The following is a 24,840-nucleotide window of genomic DNA, read 5'->3' on the forward strand; positions in this document are numbered from 1 at the left end:
AGTAAATCAACTTTTATGATTATTTGTTGGTTGATATCCAGCTTGCTGCCTTGTTTGGTTATAATCTACTTGTATTCAGTGGCTAAAATTAATTATTTTTCTCTTGTCATGAAGGCTATATTGCAGCTGGCAGAATCAGGTTCATTTTTCCTCCAGGTTGATCTGTTTAAAGTACGTGGGAAATTTGCCTTATCAGATGCTTATGAAGATCACTTTTTACTCCGCGAAGGAAAAATTCTTCTAGTCACTCATCGAAGATTGATACTGTTGCAAGTAAGTTAGCTGGATTAGAATCATTGCTATCTATCCCCTCCTATCTGCGATACACCATACTCAAGTCACCAAACAATGACATTGTATTTTTTGTCATTCAGCAACCCTTCACCGTAGCTCAGAGGAAGTTCAACCCAGCTAGGGATCCATGTTCTGTACTGTGGGATGTACTTTGGGATGACCTGGTCATAATGGAAAAGTCATATGGAAAAAAGGACCACCCAAAAGCCCCACCTTCACGGGTCATTCTTTATTTACAAGAGAAATCAACTGAGATGAGGGAACAAGTTCGAGTCATAAAATGCATCCCTGATACCCCCCAGGCTCTTGAGGTGTACTCCTCGATTGAACGAGCAATGAACACTTATGGACCAAACAAACCAAAGGTTAGTGTTTAATGCCATCGCTTTGAGCTCCGCAGTGTCAGGATATTGCATTGACTTTTATCTTTGTCAAGGTTGGTTGACCATAGAATGCTAAAATTATACCTGCAAACTAAAAATGAAATCCAAAAATGTTTTATCCCCTTGCATTGAAAGTTTCGACAAGAATGTAAAATTTTCTGAAATAGATTGCATATGATAAGTTTGTCTTGAGTCATTTATTAATGATCTGTTGTTGGCGTAGCTGATAAATACTTTATTTTTGGGGGCTCATTCGCTGCACCCATATAACAAGTTACTAAAGTTTGAAATATTCTTCCTAAATAGTTTTGTTATACTCCTAATTTTGCGACATTCTTCCAGATACTTTATAATGAAAAACTTTGCTTTAATTCAGAGAATGCTGAAAAAGAGTGTGACAATTCCATATGCACCAATGTTTGATAGCGCCAGCGCTGAAGCTATACCAAAAGAAGGGGCTAGCATCTTGTCGCCCCGACAGGTGCCTACATCAATTCCTCGTAGTTCAACTTTTGGCAGCAGCAGCAGCAGTTGATTTCTAGATTCTTGCCCTTGGGGAAATATGGCTGTTGGGATTTCTGTTGTGGGTCAGGTCATGAATTCCGACTATTGGTGTTTCTTTTTCTGGTTTCAGCCTGCATGTTCAGATGTTCTCACCGTTTGACAGGTATTCTATTTTTGATTGTTGCATGAATGTATTGCAGTTATATTGATGTGTGTATGGATTCAAATATTTAATGACATTAATATGCAATTTTGTTCAGAAGTCTTCGCAGATTACAACAATGAAGAGGTTGTTTGGTGGAGGTGTTTTATAAGAAGTCATGTCAAGGACAAGTGACAAAGACCTTGTAGGGCATGGATATGAATGGTGTAGCTTCAATTACATATCCATAGGTTTTTTATATTTATAAATACCACTCTCCTAAATATGTACAGGTTTGAACATTCCTTGTACATGTCTTAGAATAGTCAATGTATACGGACATAAATTACTGAAGGTGATCAAGCAGATCCCACTGTAGATCTGGTCCCATATGAACATCATGATATATTATAGGTGACGGATAGGCTTAGGTAGTAAAATCCTAGTGGTTGAGCACCCTGTTTAATGTATGGTGTAGTGTAGCATATGAGTTGCCTTCAAACAAAAGTTAAAACCTCACCTGTTCAATTATAAAGCTTGTAATATTTTTATATTTCGTATCTTTGCTGCATGCAAGTTACTACTATTAGCCATAACTTTATGGTTGATCAAAATGATCATCACATCCGGCAAAAACCAAAAAATGGTCAACACACCCATGCTCTAACGGTCACAAGGCACAAGGACAAGCATATTCCTTGTTCTTATCTGCTGAGTCATCCTCAGGGGTCCTTGTCTTAGGGTTTTATCAACTACTACAGAGTTTTTGTCAATTGTCAACCTTGAAAATAAACTAAATTTTGTCAGCGACTTTCCTTTCCTTTTTAATTGATTAAATCATTTGAGAATACTTCAAGTAAAACCACCTAAAAGCATAACGGCTAGCAACTCGAATTGGGTTATTTCGAGATCAATTATTTGATAAGAAAAAACACCCAGCTCAAAAGATGAAGGTTCTTTAACTTTTATTTTTTGTTCTCCTTTGAAAAAGGGACAAATACGATCAGTTTTTCGACGTGGAGGTTCGCCTATTACCCCAACCTTCTCATGGCCCGTGATATTGTTAGGGGTGGGCATCAAAACCAGAATACCGAAACCATCCCAAAACCGTGTCAATCTCGTGCCGTCCCGTTTGGTGTTGACGTGTAAACGGGATGATACCGTGTCATTTCGTTATTGTTTGGCACGACATCGGTTCCAAATTTGTGATCTCGTTTGGTGTCATACTGTACCGAACAATACATGTAAATAATAATCCTAATTTAATTTCAGTTCTTCCTCCTCTCTCTCCACAGACATTTCGACTCAGCTTTGTTTCTCCTCAATATGTTTTCCTAAGCAATAGCTCCCTTATTAGTTTTCCTAAGCCTAAAGGGATCTCCCTATCTATCCTGTTTCTTTCTTTCTTTCTTCTTCTTCTCCTTTTTCTCTTTCTTTCTTTTGCTTTCTCTCTCACCTAGTGTGTGTATATGTGTGTCACACAAAAAAGCTATAAGAGAATTCAACGCGAAAAGGAAAGATCAGATCCCCTCCTTCACAACTCTCTCTCTCTCTCTCTCTCTCTCTCTCTCTCTCTCTCTCTCAGTTTTCTATCTCTATCTATTTGAATCAGTAACATTTATTTAAAAAAACAAAATAATGAAATGGCTAAAGAAAAGAAAAAACAGAGACCATGTAAAAATGGACCCAACCCTTTCAAATATTACAAGGCTGCATGACAACAAACTAACCCAAGTAGAGAAAATTGATTCTGCTTTTTTTGGGTTCCCTTATGCAATATGGGTGAGAAAGAATTTCGGGAAAATAGAGAGTTGGAACTTGGAAGTACCAGCAGTTTTCAAGGATTTCTGGAAAATGCTCTGTGACCACAGCAATGTGTGATCTCATTTTTGTATGTCATCTTTGTGGGAGCAATTTCTTCCCACAAGAATATTCGATTGAAAGATTCCCCTTTCTTCTTCGTCGCCTCTTTCAATAGATCGAAATGAGAGGATCACACCCGGGGGGTGTTGGCCAAAGGCCCTCCGATATCTAAGTTAGTTCAATTGATTCTAGATAAAACCAATAGCTAAATAGGGTACGGAGATATATATGTAAGGTGTAAACGGGTAGCCGGAATAGTGAGTGGTGGCCAGAGCCTTGTGTAAAAGGGAGAGAGTATGGCGGCTAAGGTTTGTGAGGGATAATCTCTGCAGAGTTTCAATAGGAATTTAGACGTACCTCAACCCTTGTGTGTATCCATATATTTATATGGGCCTCGGATGCTAGGGTTTCAGAGGAATAATTCCGTAGATGGAAAAGAATTATTCCTCCTCAAATTGGCGAGATCGGATTAATTAGGGAGTTGATTATCAAATCCCCAATTATGGTAGGAATCAAATCAATTCCAATTAAACTCCCAATTTAATTGGGTAACTCCCAATTAAATTGAGTAACTCCCAATTAGGTCAAATAATCTCCAAATAGAAGGAAATATTTGACCTAGGGTTTTGACATAATTTGACTCCCACAATCTTCTGTTTATTTTTCAATTGATTATTCACATTTTTGTTGCATATGTTCTTTTTTATAAGTTTTCATAGGGGATGATGTTCATTCTAACAGTTTGTTTCAGACAATGTTAGGAAAACATATTTTCTATTACAATTTTGCAAATTTATGAAATTTTGCAGATTTTTTACAATATCAACATTGATACCGAATCATACTGGTCATGTTTGGGTCCGATATGGTTTGAACGTGTTTTTAAAAACTCTCATCCCATGTCATCTCATCCGGATTCCCCTATTCGGGATTGACACAAGAATGACCTCCATCCCGTATCATCCCGTACCGTGCCTAGCCCTAGTGTTTCTTGTTTTGTTTATTGTTCAAGTACGAAATCAAATTATTATATTGTATTTTACTAAGCCATCTCCAAAAGAGGTGGGCAGCGGGCTAAACCCAAATATTGTGAATTTGGGCCCAAAAACTTCATCAACGCAGCCATTTTGAGGGTTCAAAATTTGAGGCCAAGCCCCACCTAGGTGTTACGGTCCGACGGAGCCTAACTTCAGTGGCTTGCTTCAGGAAGAGGGAGCTGCGGGTAAGACCTGCATTTGCTTCTTTTGTTTTTTTTCCCCTTTTTCAGGTAAGACACTTTCCCTTTGTTGGCCATCACGTGTCCTTCATTCAAGTATTCCAAATATTATAATAGTTGTTTTCTCCTGGAAAAAAAATACAATTAAATGTTATCGTTTTTTTAATATATACAAACAATATTAGGGGAGCGGCAGCGGAGGGAGCTACGACCTAGGGTGGGCATGTGCCACCTCTCAATTCTTCATTGAGTCTATCATCTTCTTAATACAATCATACTTTTATTAACCAAATTTTATCTCTCTCTTTGTATTTTTCTCTTATTTTCCCTTCACACTATCATTGCTATATTTTCAATATCTCTTATTGCTTCGACTCTTGATTTTATAGTGATAAATTATTGTTCAAATTTTCTTTGTGAGTATTTTTTGTAAAGTACATTTCATTTGATTTTTTACTAGGATCGATAATGAGTAGATAGTTAATATAACATGTAAAATAATGAAGTATATAAATTAAAACTAGGGATTTTGTCACTCTAAAAAAAAAAAATTTCAAAATATGAGGTCTTTGTGGAAATTTTCTGACTCCGCCACTGAGGAGGGGGCTTTTCTCATACACACTATCAAGTTGTTGTGAAAGTTGTAAGTTGTAACTTTTGGGTCAGTTGTTATGAAAGTTGTAACCTTTCTCAACATTTTAATCTAAAAACTTTCAAATTTCAATCTCGCTTAATCAGAAGAAAAATTGACAGGTTGAAAAGGAGAAATGATTTGATGTACGCAGAAAAATTACAGTGGGAAACGAGAGGGTGAGACAAGAAACGAAAAGACATCTTATTAATAAGCTAGCCACGCGTACGGTTATGATGCTGTTCTTCTTTACTTTCCCGCTAACATGAGCAACACATACACTGTTTATCTCTCTCACTCTGTTCAACTTCCCATAAGAGATACAACACCCCAAATTCCCTTGTGCTCCTCTTCTCTGTCCTCGGTTCCTCTAGGCGACTCATTCCAAAAGAGGTTTGGCGTCAACTTACTTTGTTTTATTTTCTTCTGAAAATAAATATTTCAAAGACGCACTTTTTGCTTCCTTATTGTCATTTTGTTATGCTTCGTATCTTCTTCTTTTTTTTTTTCTATGTTTTTTCCTGGGTCCGGCTTATTCTGTCATTTTCATGTCTACAAGACTACAATTTACCAACATGGTCGTTTTTGCATATTTTGTTCTTATTGTTTCATTGGTTATGTTAGTTTTGAGTTCACAGTTCTGTGGGTGAATAAAGTTTACATTTTTAAGATTCCATTGCAAGATTTTTGGCTCTGTTGTTAATGGGTATCCATGATTCTACCAATAGCATTTTACTTTTGTTTTTATTATGCAAAAATATGGGGTTGATAGGGTGCTAATAATTTTGTGTTTTTTAGATATGTCTGGGGTTCCTGAAAATAATGAAGCTATTTGTTCTGGAAAGAATGGAAAATCTTATCATGGAATTGAAGGCAGTTTTGTTGGTAGCAATGATGGGAATTCCATTCCATCAGATCCAGATACAGAGGAGAATGATGAGGGGTCCAAAAATGATATGGAAGAAGCTCTAGGAGAACTTGCAATGTTTATGTGCTGTGTAGGTCTAGTTCCATTTAAGGTGGTTGAAGATATGTTTTTTCTGAATCTGGGATATAAGCTGGTTGAATATGATGAGCAGAAAACTCTGAGGGCTCTTGCAGATTTTGTTTGCTCTGTAGACTTTCCACCTCAGTTGGTTAACCATATTACTTTTAGAAAGTTGGCAAATAGGCTTAACCCTTTGTTTAATCTTACTTATGGCATGGTTAGAAGTGAATGCATAAAAGTCTATGAGGAAAGGAAATGGGCGATTAAAGAATACTTGGGAAATTTGGATGGACAGATTAGCCTATCGGTGGACGTATTGGGGTATGAAAATGTGCGTAACTTCTGTTGTTATGATTATGTATGCCTTTCTGCACATTTTATTGATGATAATTGGAAGCTCAGAAAATGGGTACTTTACTTCCATTGTCTCTGGGATCCCTCTGTTAATTGCTCTGAAGATTGTGGAATTTTTAAGTCCCTTGAAGATTTGGAGATTGCGGACAAGATATCCACACTTGCCACAAGTAATGATCGCTGCTACGCTAAAATGTTTGAGTATGTGAAAACTCACGTCCAAGAAAAGAAGGAACTTCAACTTAGTGGTCAGCTGTTTAATGTGTATTGTTTTGGGGAAATAATCAGTCAAATGGTTGAGGATGCATTTCGCAAGATTAGAGATCTCATTGACAGAGTTGGTGAACTGTATTCTTCAAAATCGTTACCCTTGTGGTATCTCACAAGTTCTAACCTAAAACAAGCTCTTGAGTTATGGTCTATGGGAGAATTTTCTTCAAAAGATGTGACTGATTCTTATGACATACCATCCCCTGAGGAATGGAAGATTGTTGAAGGTGTGTGCAAAATTGTAGACAGCATATATGAAGTGTCAAATGCATTATTCCAAACCCAACATCTAACTGCCAATGTTTATCTTTATCACCTTCATGAGCTCCGCGAAATCCTATCCCAAATGTCCTCAGAATCAGAAGGTTTCATTGCAACAGTAGTTCAGGACATGATGAAAAAGTATGACAAGTATTGGGACGACATGTTCTTGCTGTTGGCAATATGTGCAGTTCTGGATCCTCGATTTAAGATGAAATATGTAGAATTTATTTGTTCAAAAGTTAAGGGTGGGGATGGAAGCTCACAAGTAGCAGCTGTTTTGGGGGCCTTTAACAAATTGCTTGATGACTATGTGATCCGTTTTCCTGAAAAAGAGAACCTCATTAGCGAATCATTTTCTTCTGATTCAGATTCAGAAGAGGAGTCTCCTCCTAGACAGGAAAATCATACTTTTGGTGTGCTGCAAGCCTACCAGCAATTCATCCAATTGGATAATCAGCCTACAAAAAAATCAGATTTGGAATACTATTTGGAAGAACCTGTTTTACCTTGGAGCCAGGATTTAAATGCATTGACGTGGTGGAGAACCGCAGGTGCTAAGTATCCTATACTTTCCAGGATGGCACGAGATCTTTTGGCTATTCCGGTTTCTCTTGCAACCTCATTTGATGCATTCTATACTAAACCAAGGCCAGTTGATGAACGTTTAGTTTGCTTGAAGCCAGACTTGATGAATGCCTTAATCTGTACTCGGAGCTGGTATGGGAGGTTCTTCTGAAAGCATATTTGCAGGTTATCAGTGCAATTTTATTCTCTCTTATTTGTTTCTTTTGTATTCTTGATTATTATTATTCTCTATCCTGCATAATGATTTCTCACAAGTGTTCGTTTCTTTTTAATGTGGTGTTGATATCTTCAACAGGTACAGTTTTTGGCTTTCGGCAGCTCATGATTACTGGAAGATTTGGGAATCAGTTTTGTTAAGCAATTGGCATGGACACCAAGTTTGTTACTTTTGAACAACATTAAGGAAATTGGATATTTAATTTTGTTGGTATTAGAACTGATTATGGATAATTTTCCCTTGGATAGTGAGAACTTGTTATCTTGATGTCCAGAGATGGTTGTAATATATGAATTTCATATTTGACTAATAGCCTGTGTGTGAGTGTGAGATGATGCACTAGTGGGAATTCCGAAAAAAAACAAAGCCTATCTCGCAATTTTGTCGAGTGTAATTGATGCCTATACCATTTGTTGTTGTCCTTTATGAATATTTTGTTCAAGTGGTTGTGCAAATTCCATGCCATATTAGTCTTTCTGGTATTAGATCTTCTTAGTTGTTAATGATTCTTAATCTTAGTTCTTAATGAAAGTGGGTTAAGCTTCCCATTTCTATGGAAGTTTATTGAACCTATAGAAATGGGATGGTGCATCCCAAATACACTCCCCCCAAATATTACTTGTATAGAAATGAAAATAAGAAAAATAAAATATAAAATTTTAAACGTCTAAAAGAGAAATGATTTGGGCCAACCAACGGGGTCTAGCACAATGAATATCTCTTGTATCAAAAAGAAAAATAAAGAGAAATGGTTTGGCATCTGGTGGGATGGGATTCATGTTGCATGGCATTACTAAAATTTTCTGATATTTTTAAGCATGATTGCCTACAATTATTTTACATTTATATGCCTAAGAGATTGGACGCCAATTTATTTTCATGCAGAAGGTGAAGTGGTGAACAGCCAAAAAACACAATAACTTCAACAACAAAAACTTCACGACATTAAATTATGTGATGAAATAATTAGATTACGATTGTGATAGGTGAAGAGTTGGATTCACCCTAATGTAACGTAGCCGCGTGTACGGTGCTGGTGCTGTCCTCTTTACTCTCCCGCTAAACTGAACCATAACGCAAGCAACCTGCCCATATACTGTGTTTCTCTCTCAGTCAGTCTAGGCTCTAGCCATGCATTTTGGAGCAAGTATATTGAATTGAAACATAGCCATGTGACAACTTTCAAGTTTGGTGGCAATCGCCTATTCCTCTTTATTTTTTAGTCTAAACAATCGCCTAACCCTTCTTTTAAGGAAAATGTTAGGCTTACTGCATTGATATACCAAATTGTGTATAACTTCTTTAATAGATGTGAGCCCCATTGTATTAGTGGGCTCCACTTCTATTGGAAAAGTGGTACACAATGTGAGTTTTTTTCTTTTTCTTTTGGAGGATCTTTCCTATTAAGAGAGACGATAATATGCTAAACTCACACACACTACACGAGTGTTAGAACTCGAACCCAAAACCTTGCCTAGAGGAGCAATTGTTCCAAATCACTATACTAATGAGTACATAATATGATATATAAATATGATAAACCTAACATTTTTCCTTTTTTTTTTTTTTTGGTTGAAATGGGGATAAACAAACAACTACAAAATTAGCAAGAGAAATCTGACAAGAGCGAGAGACCACTAAGAGGTCATCTACCAAAGCATCATTAGCACACATAGGAGCATTGTCAAAATAACATTTTCCCTTCTTTTAAACATACGAGAAAGGTAATGTATGCATCTTTTATGTAAGAACTAGGGATTTGTCTACAGAAATTGATTTTTTTATTTTGGGAAAAAAAATATGGTTTGGTTTCCCAGTTTTAAACAAAAAAGGTTACAAAGAAGAAGCGAGAAAATGAAAAGACATGTTTTGTCCTATACCACAAAAGAAAATTTAATGCATGTCTTATCAATAAGCTTATCCACGTGTACGGTTCTGATGCTGATCATTCTAACTTTCGCGCTAAGCAACTCATAACTCACTCACACACTGTTTCTCTGAGAGTCTATTTCATTTCCCACAGAAACCCAAAAGTCCCTTTGGCTCCTCCTTCCTCACTTCCTGCTTCCTCTCGCCGACCCGACGCAAAGGAGGTTAGGCCTTCATCTCAAGATTGTATCTTTATTGTTCTCTTATCAAAATCAACAGTTGAAATAACGATTCCATGCATTTTGCTTCCTCCACTGTCATTATGTGTTATGCTTTTTATGTTTCTTTGTTCTGGGTCTGGCTTCTTCTCTCATTTTCGGGTCTATTTGCTTACCAATATGGTCACTATTTTGTGTGTTTTGTTATTATTCTTTCGTTCGTTATCTTATCTTTGAGTTTGCTGTTCATTGGGTGAATAAAGTTTGTGTTTTTAAGACTTCACTGCAAGATTTTTGGTTATATTGTTCATGGGTATCCATGATTGTACGGAAAGAGTTTTTTCTTGAGTACTTTCGACTTCATACATGATTTAGTGGAAAAAAAATAAGATGGGGTTGCTATGAATGGTGCTAAAAAATTTGTGGTTGTTAGATATGGCTGGGGTTCCTTCCTGGAGCTATCCATGATTGTACGGAAAGAATTCTTTTCTTGAGTACTTTCAACTTCATACTTGATTTAGTGGAAAAAAAAAAAGATGGGCTTGCTATGAATGGTGCTAATAATTTTGTGTTTGTTAGATATGGCTGGGGTTCCTGGAGCTAACAACGTTATTGGGTCTTCAAAGAATGGAATATCTGATCATAAAAATAGCGGCAGTGGTCATAGCAAGGATGTGAATTCCATTTCATCAGTTTCAGATACGGAGGGCACTGAGGAGGTACTTGAAGATGATCAGCAAAGTGATTTAAGGACTCTTGCCGAGTTGATTTGCTTTGAAGAAGTTCCACCTAAATGGTTTGAAAATATTGATTATGCAGGCTTAGGTGAGTTCAGCCCCCTGTTTAAGCCTATTTTCAATGAGATTGAAACTGAATGCATGGAAGTCTTTGAGAAAAAGAAAATGGAAACCAAGAAAATCTTAGGAAACTTTGATGGGCAGATTAGCCTTTCGGTTGAAATTCTGAGGTGTGAAAGTTACTTTGACCCTAGCTGCTGCGGTGATTATTTGTGCCTTTCCGCACATTTTATTGATGAGAATTGGAAACTGAATAATTGGGTACTTCACTTCTGTTCTATTTCGGTTTCGGGTCCATCGGATGATTCCCTTCACAAATATGAAGATTGGGGCATTTTAAGGTCGCTTAAAGATTGGGGTATTGAGAACAAGTTCTCCGCACTCACTGTGAAAAATGATAATTGCAATAATGAATTGGTTGAGTTTCTGAAAACGCACATCCAAGAAAAGATGGAACTCCAACTTAATGGTAAGCTGTTTTGTGTGTATTGTTGTGGGGAAATGATCAGCGTAATGGTGCAGGATGCGTTTGACAAGATTGCAGATATAGTTCACAAGGTTCGTCAGGTGTATACTTTTAAAACTGATTACCCCATGTGGTTTCTTAAATTGTTAAACCTGCAAGAAGCTTTGAAGTTATGGTCTCAGGGAAATCTCTCTTCCAGAGATGTGACTCACTCTCATAACGTGCCTTCCCCAGAGGAATGGAAGAAAGTTGAAGGTGTTTGTAAAATTGTAGAGAGCATATATGAAGTGACAAAAAGTGCATTCTTCAACGAAACACCTTTAACTCCCAATGTTCATCTTTGTAGCCTGCTTGAGCTTCGCAAAATTCTGGCCAAAATGTCCATTGACTCAGATAGTTTTAATAGAACAGTAGTTGAGGACATGTTGAAAAAGTTTGATAAGTATTGGGATGACATGTTCTTGCTGTTGGCAATATCTGCCGCACTGGATCCTCGATTGAAGATGAGATATATTGAATTTGTTTGTTCAGAAGTTAAGGATTGGAATGGAAACTCACAAGTTGCAGTTGTTTTGGGGGCCATTCACAAACTGTTTGATGAATATGTGGTCCGTTTTCCATTGCAATACAAACAGCAGTTCATCCATTTGAATGATCACCCTAAAGAAAAATCAGACTTGGATTGCTATTTGGAACAACCTATCTTACCTCCCAGTCCGGGTTTTAATGAATTGGCTTGGTGGAAAACCGCAAGCGCTAAGTACCCTACCCTTTCCCGGATGGCAAGTGATTTTTTAGCCATTCCAGTTTCTCTTGCAACTCAAAGTGAGGCATACTATACTGTACCAAAGCCAGCTGATGAACATATAGTTTGCTTGAAGCCAGACTTGATGAATGCCTTGATGTGTACTCGAAGCTGGGTATAGTAGGCAGGCACTGATAGAATGTTAACAGGTAATTATCAATACTATTTCCTTTTGTTCTCAATTATTTTCAAGATTATTTAATTCTCACTAAACTTTTTTCCCCCTTTTTTCGTGCGTGTGCTTGATGTCGAGAACAGGTACAGTTTTTTATTTTTCGCTGCTCTTCCTTAGCTTATTGCTGCCTCACTTTTGGAAGGCTTGGGAATCAGAATAGCTAAGCCATTGACTTGGGCATTAAAACCAGTTACTTTTGAACTCCATTGTAGTTTTGAATTGTTCTATTGGAAAGATGATGGAATGTGTTGCTCAATATCATGCTCAATATGATGGAAGCTACCAGCTAATGATATTAGAAGCGTAAAATTCATCTGACTTGATCTTTTCCAAAAAAACATGCCTTGGAAACAACATATACGAGACGACACCACCAGAAAGGTCATATTCTCTTGGAAGACAAGTGAAACCCCAAACGGTTTTTCCAACCTTTTTCTGTTTGAAAGTTTTATATTAAATTCAACGTTATGTTTATGAACATTTGAATGCTTAACTTAAAAGTTTTACCAAATTTTTTTTCTTTTTCTCTTTCTCTTTTGGTTTTTTTGAGCAAAACCAATGTCATTCTAATTTAATTTAAGGTCCAAAAAATAATAGTAAGTATTACCTTGGGGGACATTCGAATGATGGACGTAGGGGATTCCTTCTAACTACAAAATTTCAAAAACAGATTAGAGAATTATTTGTGTGCTCAATTCTCTTGGGTTTCCAACATTTAGACTTAAGGTCGTGGCTTGGAATCGTAATAAAAAATTAAACTAGTTTGATCATGAAGATTTTCTTGACCAGAACAACACACAAGATTTCTTTCTCAGATACTTCTTTGTTTCATATATATAGTATATTTGTCACTAAACCCCTATTATTTAAAAGACATTTAAATTAGATTTAAAATACATGGTACTTGGCAATTATCAATTATCCCACTTTTAATCCCCTTCACTGTCAATTATCCTACTTTTATTAAATATTTACATTAGATTTAAAATACATGGTATCAATTATCCCACTTCTAAAAATACGGAAGAATACGATTTTTTTTTTAATGCAAACATGTTATTCACATATTTTAGTGTACTTATGTACTTTTTTTCACGAATAATACACGTTTTTTCAAAATTTTGTAAAAAGGGCAGAACCAATTTATGGCTCTCATATGCTATTGTAGACAAATTTGTGTGAAACAGGAATACCACTATTTTGCTATTCCCATCCAATGACAGAATGTCACGTAAAAAATTATCAAGCATAACATGTTGTGATTGGCCGCGAATAGCAAAACAATGTGATCCCCATGTCACACAAGTGTTTCTCGTGCTATAACCCAGTGCACTCTTTGAAAAACTTACAAAACAACAACATTAGTTTGCGTAATGTTGTTGAAAGAAACAAAAAAAATTTAGCCCATGCCGGGATAAATTTCGGCTTCCGCCCTTGTTTTGCAATAATACATATTATTTGGATTTTTTATTGGCTTAAATGCTAAAATGGTCCATGTGTTTTAGCCCGTTGGTCAATTTAGTCCTTGTGTTTACAATTTGGCTAATTTGGTCATTGTGTTTAGCACCGTTAGCCAATGTGATCCAATCCGTTAAATTTTTGTTAAGATATTAATAAAAATATATATAAATTTTAGAATTCAATTTCAGAACTAAATAATTAAGAAATAAAATTTAAAATCTGAAAGAACTTAAAACCCAAAGGATCTCAACAGCAGCACGGTTCTCTCCTCCCTTTCTCCCCAGCAACAACCCACCTCAGCTACTTTCCCCACCCACACCCAAAAGCCCCAACCCCAAGCCCCATCCACCTCTGATCCGAACTCTAATCCTCCCACTCCAAAAATACATAAAACCTACCAGCCCCTCACCCCCGCCCTTGCAGACCACGTAACAAGAATCTTTTTATGAATAAAAATTGGAATTCACATCTGGGCAATAAGTGAAGGGAAAAAGTAGTGGGACTTAGGTTGGGGAAGGAGAAAGGTAGAGCGAGAGAGTTTTGTTTTTTTCTTCTTCGTATTTTAATTAAATGAAAAAAACAATTATTCAAAAATTATTCTAAGAAAAAAAGTGGGCTCTTCAGACACCTCATAACTTAACAGATTTTCTATGACGGAGTCACATTGGCTAACTGTGCTAAACACGAGGACTAAATTGGCCAAATTAAAAACACAGGGGCTAAATTGGCCAATAGGCTAATACACAGGGACTGTTTTAGCATTTAAGCCTTTTTTATTTATATTTTTCACGTATTATTGAACAAAAAGACTAAATAAATCAAATTTAGACAAACAAGTTTTTTATTTATTTATTTTTTATATAAACAAAATGGCCCAATTTTTCAGTGTAAGCTTTTCAGAAATTTGCCAAATAGGAATGTGAAGGCTCATTAACAAAGTCTCGGTGTTGAATGCTTTTTTAGGGGAAAACGTACTTGAAAATATGTATTTGGTAGATCGTAGATGACTTTTACCTTTGCATCGCATACTTTATAAACTCTTCATCTGAGTTTGCAATACATACGTGGTGGACTGTTCTTGCATCATGTATTTACATTTGTTATTCAGGTGAGGATAAATCAAAGGTTTCATGAGAACGTATGCATGAGGCAGAGTTCAATGATTAGTATTGCTATTTCAAACATTTGAAAAGATGTAACGGGGATGACACTGTTTTGCTATTCCCAATTAATAACACATGACACATGAAAAAGTTATCCTATGCGTCATTGCATTATTTGCCGGAAATAGTGCTATTCCCCGTTATATGAGAGTTTCACTCGACACATGAGCAAGGGCACGGCTGCCTTATCATTTGATAAGAAGTTTATTCAAAGCCGACAGAGACAGGTTTGCTTTAGAGTTTGTCATTTGAATTAATACACTTTCACGTAGTTGCCAAAGTTCTTTTCTTTTGGTCTGTGGATCGATTATTTTGTCGTAATAGCCACGTATTACGGTTCTGATACATTTCATTCATACTTTCGCTCTAAGCAACTCATAACTCATACTCTGTTTCTCTCCCAGTCCATTTCATTTCCCACAGAACGCCAAAACTCCCTTCTCCTCAGTTCCTTCTTCCTCTGGGCTACTCGAAGCAAAGGAGGTTAGGCCTTCAACTCAAGATTGTATCTTTATGTTTTCTTATCAAAATCAACTCTTGAAATAGCGATTACAAGCATTTTGCTTCATCTACTGTCATTATGTGTTATGCTTTCTATGTTTCTTTGTTCACTGTCAGATTCACTGTCATCGTTTTTGTACATAACCTTTGAGTTCTCTTCTCAGTGGTTGAATAAATTTTGTGTTTTTAAGAATTCACTGTAAGATTCTTGGTTATAATGTTGATGGGTATCCATGATTGTAGGCCAAGATTTCTTTTCTTGGCTACTTTTAACTCCAAAACGCAAAACCACAAATATATGATTTAGTATAACAAAATGGTGCTTATTAGAATTTGTGTTTGTTAGATATGGCTGGGGATACGAAGGGCAATGAGGAGGTGGTACTTGAAGATGATCAGCAAAGTGATTTAAGGACTCTTGCAGAGTTGCTTTGCTTTGAAGAAGTTCCACCTAAATGGACTCAAGATTTTGATTCCTTACACTCAATAGGTAAGTTCAGCCCGCTGTTTATGCCTAGTTTCAATGAGGTTGAAACTGAATGCATGGAAGTCTTTGAGAAAATGAAAATGGAAACCAAGAAAATCTTAGGAAACTTTGATGGACAGATTAGCCTCTCGGTGGACATTCTGAGGTGTGAAAGTTACTTTGACCCTAGCTGCTGCGGTGATTATTTGTGCCTTTCAGCACATTTTATTGATGAGAATTGGGAACTGAAAAAGTGGGTACTTCAGTTTTCTTCTATTTCGGTTTCGGTTTCGGGTCCATCTGATGATTCCCTTCACAAATATGAAGATTGGGGCATTTTAACGACGCTTGAAGATTGGGGCATTGAGAACAAGATCTCCGCACTCACTCTGAAAAATGATAATTGCAATAATGAATTGGTTGAGTTTGTGAAAAGGCGCATCCAAGAAAATAATGTTAAGCTGTTTCGTGTGTATTGTTGTGGGGAAATGATCAGTGTAATGGTGCAGGATGCATTTGACAAGATTGAAGATATTGTTCACAAGGTTCGTCAGGTGTATACTTTTAATATTGATTACCCCTTCTGGTTTCTCAAATTGGCAGACCTGCAAATAGCTGTGAAGTCATGTTCTACCAAAGATGTGATTGGTTCTAATGACGTACCTTCCCCAGAGGAATGGAAGAAAGTTGAAGGTGTTTGTAAAATTTTAGAGAACATAGATGAAGTATCAGAAGCATTATTTTACACAACACCTCTAACTCCCAATGTATATCTTTATCACCTGCATTGGGTTCCCAAAATTCTGGCCAAAGCGTCCATTGACTCAGATAGTTTTAATAGAATAGTAGTTGAGGACATGTCGAAAAAGTTTGATAAGTATTGGGATGACATGTTCTTGCTGTTGGCAATATCTGCAGCACTGGATCCTCGATTGAAGATGAGATATATTGAATTTCTTTTTTCAAAAGTTAAGGATAGGAACGGAAACTCACAAGTTGCAGTTGTTTTGGGGGCCATTCACAAACTGTTTGATGAATATGTGGTCCGTTTTCCGTTGCAAGACTACCAGCAGTTCATCCATTTGAATGATCACTCTGAAGAAAAATCAGACTTGGATTGCTATTTGGAACAACCTGTCTTATGTAATAGTAAGGATTTTAATGCATTGGCTTGGTGGAGAATTGTAGGCATTGAGTACCCTACCTTATCCCGGATGGCACGTGATTTTTTAGCCATTCCAGTTTCTCTTGCAAGTCAAATTGAGGCATACTATACTGTACCAAAGCCAGCTGATGATCATTTAGTTTGGTTGAAGCCAGACTTGATGAATGCCTTGATGTGTACTCGAAGCTGGGTATAGTAGGCACTGGGCAGGCAAAGATACAATGTTAACAGGTAATTATGAATATTATTTCTTCTTTGTTCTTTTTGTTCTTAATTATCTTCAATATGTATCCTGCAAGAGGATTTAATTCTCACAAGATTTGTTTCCCCTTTTTTTGCGTGTGTGCTTGATGTCGAGAACAGGTACAGTTTTTGATTTCTGCTGCTCTTCCCTAGCTTATGGCTGCATCACTTTTGGAAGGCTTGGGAATCTCAGTTTAGCTAAGCAATTGACATAAACATTAAACCAGTTACTTCTGAACTCCATTATACAGATTGAACATTTTTGTGTTGTTGTATTGTAACTTACTTTGGATCTGTTTCCCCTGGATGGTAAAAACTAGTTGTCTTGATGTCTAGACTAGAGATGGTTGAATAGATGATGCTGAAGTTTACCTTATTGCCCTTATGTGTGTGTTTTGATTTCATTGTAGTTTTGAACTGCTCTGTTGAAAAGAGAGAGCATGGTGGAATGTGTTGCTCAATTATAATATCATGCTTCTATTGGATCACAAATCTAAATTGGAAGCTACCAGCCATGATATTAGAAGCAAAAAATTCATCTGACTTGATGCCTAATTGGGGGCTACCTTGCCTGACCCTGAATTTTTCGTATGTTAAAAAATAAATAAAAACAAAAATTCTATATTGGAAACAACATATACGCCACCAGAAAGGTCTGTAATACATTTTTTTACTTCCAATTTATTTAGATTTAAGGTTGTGGCTTGGAATTGTCATAAAAAACGAAACTCAACAGTTTTTTCATGAAGATTTCTGGCTCCTTTTTTCCCCGTCAAAACACACAAGATTTCTTACTCAAATACTTCTTTGTTTCATATAAGAAGAAAACTCACTTTGTGCAAACGCGTTATTCACTTATTATAGCGTATTTTTCACGAATAATATACGTTTTTTCAAAATTTTGCAACAAGGGCGAACCAGTTTATAACTCTTTGAAAAACTTACAAAACAACAACAATAGTTTATGTAATGTTGCTGAAACAAAATTATTTAGCCAACCCTAGATATATTTTGTTAATTTTTCGAGTATTATTGAGAAAAAGACCAAAAAAATATATATAAAATGGCCCAAATTTTCAGGGTATGTTTTTAAAGAAATTTGCCAAATAGCGCACCTGCCGTATTTTCAGGGTATGTTTGTTTGTGAAATACCGAAAGAAAAATTGTGGCATGTGTTATAAATAACGGTTCTGATGCATTTTATTCTTACTTTCGCGCTAAGCAACTCATAACTCATACTCTGTCTGTTTCTCTCCCAGTCTATTGCATTTCCCACAGAACGCCAAAACTCCCTTGTCCTCAGTTCCTTCCTCATCTGGGCTACTCGATGCTAAGGAGGTTAGGCCTTCAACTCAAGATTGTATCTTTATCGTTCTCTTATCAAAATCAACTCTTGAAATGGCGATTACAAGCATTTCGCTTCTTCTACTGTCATTATGTGTTATGCTTTCTATGTTTCTTTGTTCTGGGTCTGCCTTATTCTCTCACTCTCAGATCATTTTTGCGTTTTTTTTTTAATATCTCTTTCATTCTGTATATTATCTTTGAGTTCTCTGTCCAGTGGATGAATAAGGTTTGTGTTTTTAAGAATTTACTGTAAGATTTTTGGTTATAATCTTTGAGTTTTCTTCTCTGTGGGTTAATAAAGTTTGTGTTTTTAAGAATTCACTGTAAGATTCTTGCTTATAATCTTTGAGTTTTCTTCTCAGTGGGTGAATAAAGTTTGTGTTTTTAAGAATTCACTGTACGATTCTTGGCTATATTGTTCATGGGTATCCATGATTGTAGGGCAAGATAACAAGCATTTTGCTTCTTCTGATCTGCTGTCATTATGTGTTATGCTTTTTATGTTTCTTCGTTCTGGGTCTGCCTTATTCTCTCATTCTCGGGTCCAATGTGATCATTTTTGCCTATTTTGTTATTTCTCTTTCGTTCTTTATAATATCTTTGAGTTCTCTGTTCAGTGGGTGAATAAAGTGTGTGTTTTTAATAAGATTCTTGGTTATATTGTTGATGGGTATCCATGATTGTACGCCAAGATTCCTTTTCTTGGGTACTTTTAACTCCAAAATGCAAAACCAGAAATAGACTGCATACATGATTTAGTAGAACAAAATGAGGTTGCTGTGGTGCTTATTAGAATTTTGGGTTTTTTAAGATATGTATGGGGTTCCTGAAGCTTATGAAGTTACTGGGTCTGCAAAGAATGGAATATCTGATTCTAATGAAGAGAATTCTAGCAGTGGTCATAGCAAGGATGTGAGTTCCTTTTCATCAGTTTCAGATACGAAGGTCAAGAAGGAAGTCGAATATGACCAGCAGAAAGATTTAAGGACTCTTGCAGAGTTGATTTGCTCTGGAGCAGTTCAACCTGAATGGGCTGGAGAAGTTCAACCAGAATGGGCTGGAGATATTATACGGTCAAATAGTATGTTTAATCCGCTGTTTAAGCCTAGTTTCAATGAGGTTGAAACTAAATGCATGGAAGTCTATGAGGAAAAGAAAATGGAAACCAAGAAAATCTTAGGTAACTTTAATGGACAGATTAGCCTCTCGGTGGACATTCTGAGGTGCGAAAATCACATTGACCCTCGCTACTGTGGTGATTATTTGTGCCTTTCCGCACATTTTGTTGATGAGAATTGGAAACTGGAAAAACGGGTACTTTGCTTCTGTTCTCGTTCGGTTTCGGGTCCGTCTGATGATTCCCTTCACGGATATGAAGATTGGGGCATTGAGAACAAGATACGCGCAGTCACTGTGAATAATGGGAAGTGCTATAAGGAAATGGTTGAGCATGTTAAAAGGCACATCCAAGAAAAGAAGGAATTCCAACTTAATCCAGTGCTTCCTGTGTATTGTTGTGGGGAAATATTCAGAGTAATGGTGCAGGATGCATTTGACAAGATTGAAGATATCGTTCGCAAGGTTCAGCAGGTGCATTCTTTTAAAACTTCTGAGCCCCTGTGGTCTACAATATGGTTAAATCTGCAAGAAGCTGTGAAGTCATGGTCTACAGGAGAACTCTCTACCAAAGATGTGATTGGTTCTAATGACGTACCTTCCCCAGAGGAATGGAAGAAAGTCGAAGGTGTTTGTAAAATTATAGGGAGCATAGATGAAGTATCAGAAGCATTATTTTACACAACACCTCTAACTCCCAATGTTTATCTTTATCACCTTCATGAGCTTCACGGAATTCTTACCAAAATGTCCACTGACTCAGATAGTTTTAATAGAACAATCGTTAAGGACATGCTGAAAAAGTTTTATGAGTATTTGGATAATGACATGTTCTTGCTGTTGACAATGTCTGCAGCACTGGATCCTCGATTCAAGATGAGATATATTGAATTCTTTTGTTCAGAGGTTAAGCGTAAGGACGAAAAGACACAAGTTGCAATTGTTTTGTGGGCGATGCAGGAACTGTTTGATGACTATGTGATCCGTTTTCCTACCGAAGGGGAGTCTTGTCGTCCTAGACGTTGGAAACGCAGTTTTAGAGTGGTGAAGGACTACCAGCAGTTCATCAGTTCAAATGACCACCCTGCGAAAAAATCAGACTTGGATCGCTATTTGGAAGAACCTGTGTTACCTTGGAGTCCAGATTTTAATGCACTGTCTTGGTGGAGAACCGCAGGCACTGCGTACCCTACCCTTTCCCGGATGGCACGGGACTTTTTGGCCATGCCAATGTCTCTGTCAACTGGAAATGGTGTATACTATACTGTATCAAAGCCAGCTGATGAACATATAGTTTGCTTGAAGCCAGACTTGATGAATGCCTTGATGTGTACTCGAAGCTGGGTATAGCAGGCAGGCACTGATACAATGTTAACAGGTAATTATCAATTCTATTTCTTCTTTGTTCTTTTTGTTCTTTTTGTTCTTAATTATCTTCAATATGTATCCTGCAAGATGATTTAATTCTTACAAGATTTTTTTTCCCCTTTTTTTGTGCGTGTGGTTGATGTCGAGAACAGGTACAGTTTTTGCTTTTTGCTGCTCTTCCCTAGCTTATGGCTACCTCACTTTTGGAAGGCTTGGGAATCTCAGTTTAGCTAAGCAATTGACATAGACATTAAAGCAATTACTTCTGAACTCCATCACAGAGATTGAACATTCTCTTTTTCTGTTGTTGTATTGTAAATTTGTTTCCCTTGGATAGTAAAAACTAGCTGTCCTGTCTTGATGTCTTGAGATGGGTGAATATATGATGCTAAATTTTACCCTATTGCTGCATTTGTATATTGCACTTTGGTTGAAATTCTGGTAACTTTACTGGTTCATAATGTAGTAAAAGTGGAATTACAATATCCTGTGTGTTTTGAACTTTGATTTCGTTGTAGTTTTGAACTGTTCTGTGGAGAGATGATGGACATGATGGAGTTTGCTGCTCAGCAATTTTATTAGGAACAAAAATTCGTCTGACTTATCTATCCTAAGTATGTTACAAAAATAAATGAAATCGAAATCAGGGCTGTAATTAAAAAAAAAAAAGACTTGATCATATTTTTGAATCCTTAGCATCCCAAACTTTTTTTCCAACCCCTTCTGTTTGGAAGTTTTGTAAAGAACACTGTAATTAAAAAAAAATTAAATTCAAGAATTTATTCATGAAGATTTCTTACTCTTTATTTCAACAATTTGTTCAACAATTATTGAGACTTGCTATCAATATTGGAAGAGGTCTGTCAATTCGAATCCCCCTTCCTTATAAATGTAAAAAAAACAAAAACAAACAAACAAACAAATGATCATGATCTATATATATAAAGGCACAACTTATAAAATAAGGATAAAATATTAACCATAATTTAAACAAAATATAATTATAAACAAACACAACAAAAATATATTTTTTACTTACAAACATAAGGACGTGTCTTGTAAATAAGGGAGCCGCGTGTACGGCTAGTCCGTAATATTTTCCCGCTAAAATGAAGTATAAGTATCCCCATTTCTCTCTCTCAGTCAAATTCCACGTCCAAGTTCTAACAGAACCCTAAATCCCCTTTGTGCTCTCACTCTCTCTATCTGAGCTCTTTCCTCTGGTCGACCATCCGAAACGAGGTTTGTCTGAATCTCAAGTTTGTGTATTTCTTATACATTCTAAACAATGTTCACGCGCTTTTTGCTTTCTTGTACTGTATTACGCTTTCTGGGTTTTCTTTTTGTCTTTACACAATGTTTTGCTTTTATTCATTTGTTAGTTATAATAATTTTGAGTGTGTATAAATTTTTTTGTTTTTAAGAGTTTATTGCGAGATTTTTGCTTATATTGTTAATGGGTATCCATGATTTTACGCCATCATTGATTCTATTTTGTGCTTTAGCTCCGTAGTTGTAAATAGATGCTGGCATGCATGAATGCAAAGAAAAATGATGGGGTTAATGTAAAAGAAACGAAGTGAAAGATTAGATTTTTCACTTGTAAAAGAAAAATGGTGCTAAAAAGTTTGTGTTCATTAGATATGTCAGGGATTCGTGAAGCTGATGAAGCTGTTGGTTATAAAACGAAAGGAATGTGTGATCATGAAAATGACGGCTGGGGTAGCGACAACGACGATGTGAATGTCATATCGTTTGATTCTGATGCAAGGTTTGAGGGGTTTGAATTTGATGAGCAGAAAGCTCTGAGGGCTTTTGCAAATTTTGTTTGCTCTGCTCATGTTCCACCTAAGTTGGTTGAAGGTAGTATTTTTGAGAGTTGGCACATAAGTTTAACCCGCTGTTTAAGATTAGTGTCAAAGAGGTCGAAAGTGAATGCATCAAAGTCTATGAGGAAAGGAAAGAGACAGTGAAAGATAACTTAGGAAATTATGAAGGACAGATTAGCTTCTCAATGGAGATATTGAAGTACTATAATTTCCATAAGTTTTTGTGCCTTTCGGCACATTTTATTGATGAAAATTGGAAACTGAGAAAGTGGGTACTTTACTTCCGCTGTGTTTTGGATCCATGTGATGAAGATGATTTATGTGTAGCTGAGCATGTGATAAATCATATCCAAGAAAACAAGGAACTCTGTTTTAATGGTCAGCTGTTTCGTGGGTTTCGGGTGTATTGTTGTGGCCAAATGGTCAGTGAAATGGTGCAGGATGCGTTTGGCAAGATTATAGATATCATCAACAAAGTTCATGGATTGTCTTCTTCTGTAAAATCATTACCCTTATGGAATCACACAATTTTCGATCTACAACAAGCTCTGAAGTTGCGGGCAATGGGAGAATTCTCTTCGAAAAAAATAATCGATTTTCACGATGTACCATCCCCTGAGGAATGGCAGAAAGTTGAAGGTGTTTGTAAAACTGTAGGGAGCATATATGAAGTATCAAATGCATTATTTGAGACAAAACATCTAACTGCTAATGTTTATCTTTATCACCTCCATGAGCTTCACGAAATTCTGACAAAAATGTCCACTGACTCATATAGTTTTATTAGAACAATAGCCGAGGACATGTTGAACAAGTTTATTAAGTATTGGGACAACATGTTCTTGCTGCTGGCAATAGCTGCAGTTCTGGATCCTCGATTTAAGATGAAATACATAGAATTTGTTTGTTCTAAAGTCAAGGGTAGGGACGGGAACTCACAAGTTGCAGCTGATTTGGGTGCCATCCGCAAACATTTTGATGAATATGTGATTTGTTTTCCTGAAAAAGAAAACTTCATGAGTGATTCATCTTCTTCCGATTCCGATTCAGAAGGAGTCTTCTAGTCCAGCACATGTGAATCATATTTTTGGTGTGTTGAAAGACTACTACCGGTTCATCCAATCGAGTAATCAGCCTACGAAAAAAATCAGACTTGGGTTGCTATTTGGAGGAACCTATCTTACCTTGGAGCCAGGATTTTAGTGCATTGACTTGGTGGAGAACTACAGGCGCTAAGTATCCTACCCTTTCCAAAATGGCACGTGATTTTCCGGCTGTTCCAGTTTCTCTTGCAACTTCATATGAGGCATTCTATACCGAACCAAGGCCAGTTAAGGAACATATAATTCGGTTGAAGCCAGACTTGGGAAATGCCTTGATGTGTACTCGAAGCTGGTACCATACACTAAAAGAATAGTAACAGGTTATGGACATAATTTTCCTCTGCTCTCCTGTTTCTTATCCGTACCATACACTATAAGATTCTTTTGATTTTTCTCTTTGTTGTGGTGCAGTAAGTGTCTAGAACAGGTGCTCATCGGCCTTCTGCTGCTCTTGCCTAGCTTGTGATTAGCTCTATTCTGACAGACATTGGGATCAGATCAGCTTAGTACGGCAATTGGCATGGACATCAAGTTTATTACAATTGAATTCCATGATGGAGACTAAACTTTTAAAATCATTTTGTTTGAATGTATCTTTTTGATGGATTCTCCTAGAGAATGGAGATTGTTCAAGATTTGAAGTTGGGTCTTGTGGTGGAAATTCTGGCAATTTTGATTGGTTGATGAATGAAGCATTGTACAAGACTACAAGTAGAGATGAAATCTAATAGCTTTTATTTTTATTTCATTTATTACAAGAAGCAACTTAACTTTATTAATAAATATAAACAACAGCTTAAACCTTGATAATTATAAATTAATTAATTAAATTAAACATGATCATATCAATTAATAGCAGTTGCCCAAGTAACGCACGCCTAAATTATTGTGGTGGACCATAAAAATAATAAAATCATTAGGAAAAAATGAAGAAGAAAAAATTTATTGATTCCAAAGGTTTGAAAATATATGTTTTTAACCAGAATAAAATTAGCTTAAAATTCGATAATTTTTTTTTTAGGTAGAACAAAATTCGA

At 36.5% G+C, this 24,840-nt stretch overlaps 5 protein-coding genes and 1 pseudogene across 8 annotated transcripts in view; all 6 read left to right on the forward strand.

Moving 5' to 3' along the window:
* Window positions 1–1,883, forward strand: part of LOC110751807 (calcium-dependent lipid-binding family protein) — a 35,992-nt gene extending 34,109 nt beyond the window's left edge. The window contains exons 60-63 of one of the 3 annotated variants that reach the window (XM_088244904.1): window positions 115–273; window positions 375–659; window positions 1,020–1,344; window positions 1,442–1,883. In XM_088244904.1, the coding sequence (XP_088101030.1) occupies window positions 115–273; window positions 375–659; window positions 1,020–1,100 (525 nt within the window). In that variant the 3' untranslated portion in view covers window positions 1,101–1,344; window positions 1,442–1,883. The remainder of the gene's footprint in view (window positions 1–114; window positions 274–374; window positions 660–1,019; window positions 1,345–1,441) is intronic. The other 2 variants (XM_021952332.2, XM_021952340.2) reach the window with 2 other exon arrangements.
* A 3,434-nt stretch (window positions 1,884–5,317) lies between these two features.
* On the forward strand, window positions 5,318–8,104 carry LOC110751823 (zinc finger BED domain-containing protein RICESLEEPER 1-like). The gene is made up of 3 exons (XM_021952358.2): window positions 5,318–5,426; window positions 5,832–7,659; window positions 7,790–8,104. Exon 2 carries the CDS (start codon window positions 5,834–5,836, stop codon window positions 7,643–7,645), a length of 1,812 nt encoding a protein of 603 aa, XP_021808050.1. The 5' UTR covers window positions 5,318–5,426; window positions 5,832–5,833; the 3' UTR covers window positions 7,646–7,659; window positions 7,790–8,104.
* Window positions 8,105–9,737: 1,633 nt separating this feature from the next.
* LOC110751836 (zinc finger BED domain-containing protein RICESLEEPER 2-like) lies at window positions 9,738–12,297 on the forward strand. Its single transcript, XM_021952370.2, has 3 exons — window positions 9,738–9,804; window positions 10,378–12,015; window positions 12,125–12,297. Exon 2 carries the CDS (start codon window positions 10,380–10,382, stop codon window positions 11,985–11,987), a length of 1,608 nt encoding a protein of 535 aa, XP_021808062.1. The 5' UTR covers window positions 9,738–9,804; window positions 10,378–10,379; the 3' UTR covers window positions 11,988–12,015; window positions 12,125–12,297.
* A 3,217-nt stretch (window positions 12,298–15,514) lies between these two features.
* Window positions 15,515–16,993, forward strand: LOC110751929 (zinc finger BED domain-containing protein RICESLEEPER 2-like). Its single transcript, XM_021952488.2, has one exon. The coding sequence runs from the start codon at window positions 15,515–15,517 to the stop codon at window positions 16,991–16,993; it is 1,479 nt and encodes a 492-aa protein (XP_021808180.2).
* Window positions 16,994–18,260: 1,267 nt separating this feature from the next.
* On the forward strand, window positions 18,261–21,315 carry LOC110751920 (zinc finger BED domain-containing protein RICESLEEPER 2-like). Its single transcript, XM_021952476.2, has 3 exons — window positions 18,261–18,378; window positions 19,199–20,881; window positions 21,024–21,315. The coding sequence occupies exon 2, from the start codon at window positions 19,201–19,203 to the stop codon at window positions 20,851–20,853; it is 1,653 nt and encodes a 550-aa protein (XP_021808168.1). The 5' UTR covers window positions 18,261–18,378; window positions 19,199–19,200; the 3' UTR covers window positions 20,854–20,881; window positions 21,024–21,315.
* Window positions 21,316–22,031: 716 nt separating this feature from the next.
* Window positions 22,032–24,500, forward strand: LOC110752304 (zinc finger BED domain-containing protein RICESLEEPER 1-like; annotated as a pseudogene). Its single transcript, XR_015832994.1, has 2 exons — window positions 22,032–22,113; window positions 22,513–24,500. The product of XR_015832994.1 is annotated as a zinc finger BED domain-containing protein RICESLEEPER 1-like (transcript).
* Window positions 24,501–24,840: the final 340 nt, after the last annotated feature.

This window comes from Prunus avium, chromosome 1, assembly GCF_965620075.1.
Source record: "Prunus avium chromosome 1, drPruAviu1.hap1.1, whole genome shotgun sequence".
NCBI lineage: Eukaryota > Viridiplantae > Streptophyta > Magnoliopsida > Rosales > Rosaceae > Prunus > Prunus avium.

Coding starts and splice junctions, on each gene's coding strand:
- LOC110751836 (XM_021952370.2), top strand. CDS start 10,380: ATGGCTGGGGTTCCTGGAGCTAACAACGTTATTGGGTCTTCAAAGAAT.
- LOC110751929 (XM_021952488.2), top strand. CDS start 15,515: ATGGCTGGGGATACGAAGGGCAATGAGGAGGTGGTACTTGAAGATGAT.
- LOC110751920 (XM_021952476.2), top strand. CDS start 19,201: ATGTATGGGGTTCCTGAAGCTTATGAAGTTACTGGGTCTGCAAAGAAT.
- LOC110751823 (XM_021952358.2), top strand. CDS start 5,834: ATGTCTGGGGTTCCTGAAAATAATGAAGCTATTTGTTCTGGAAAGAAT.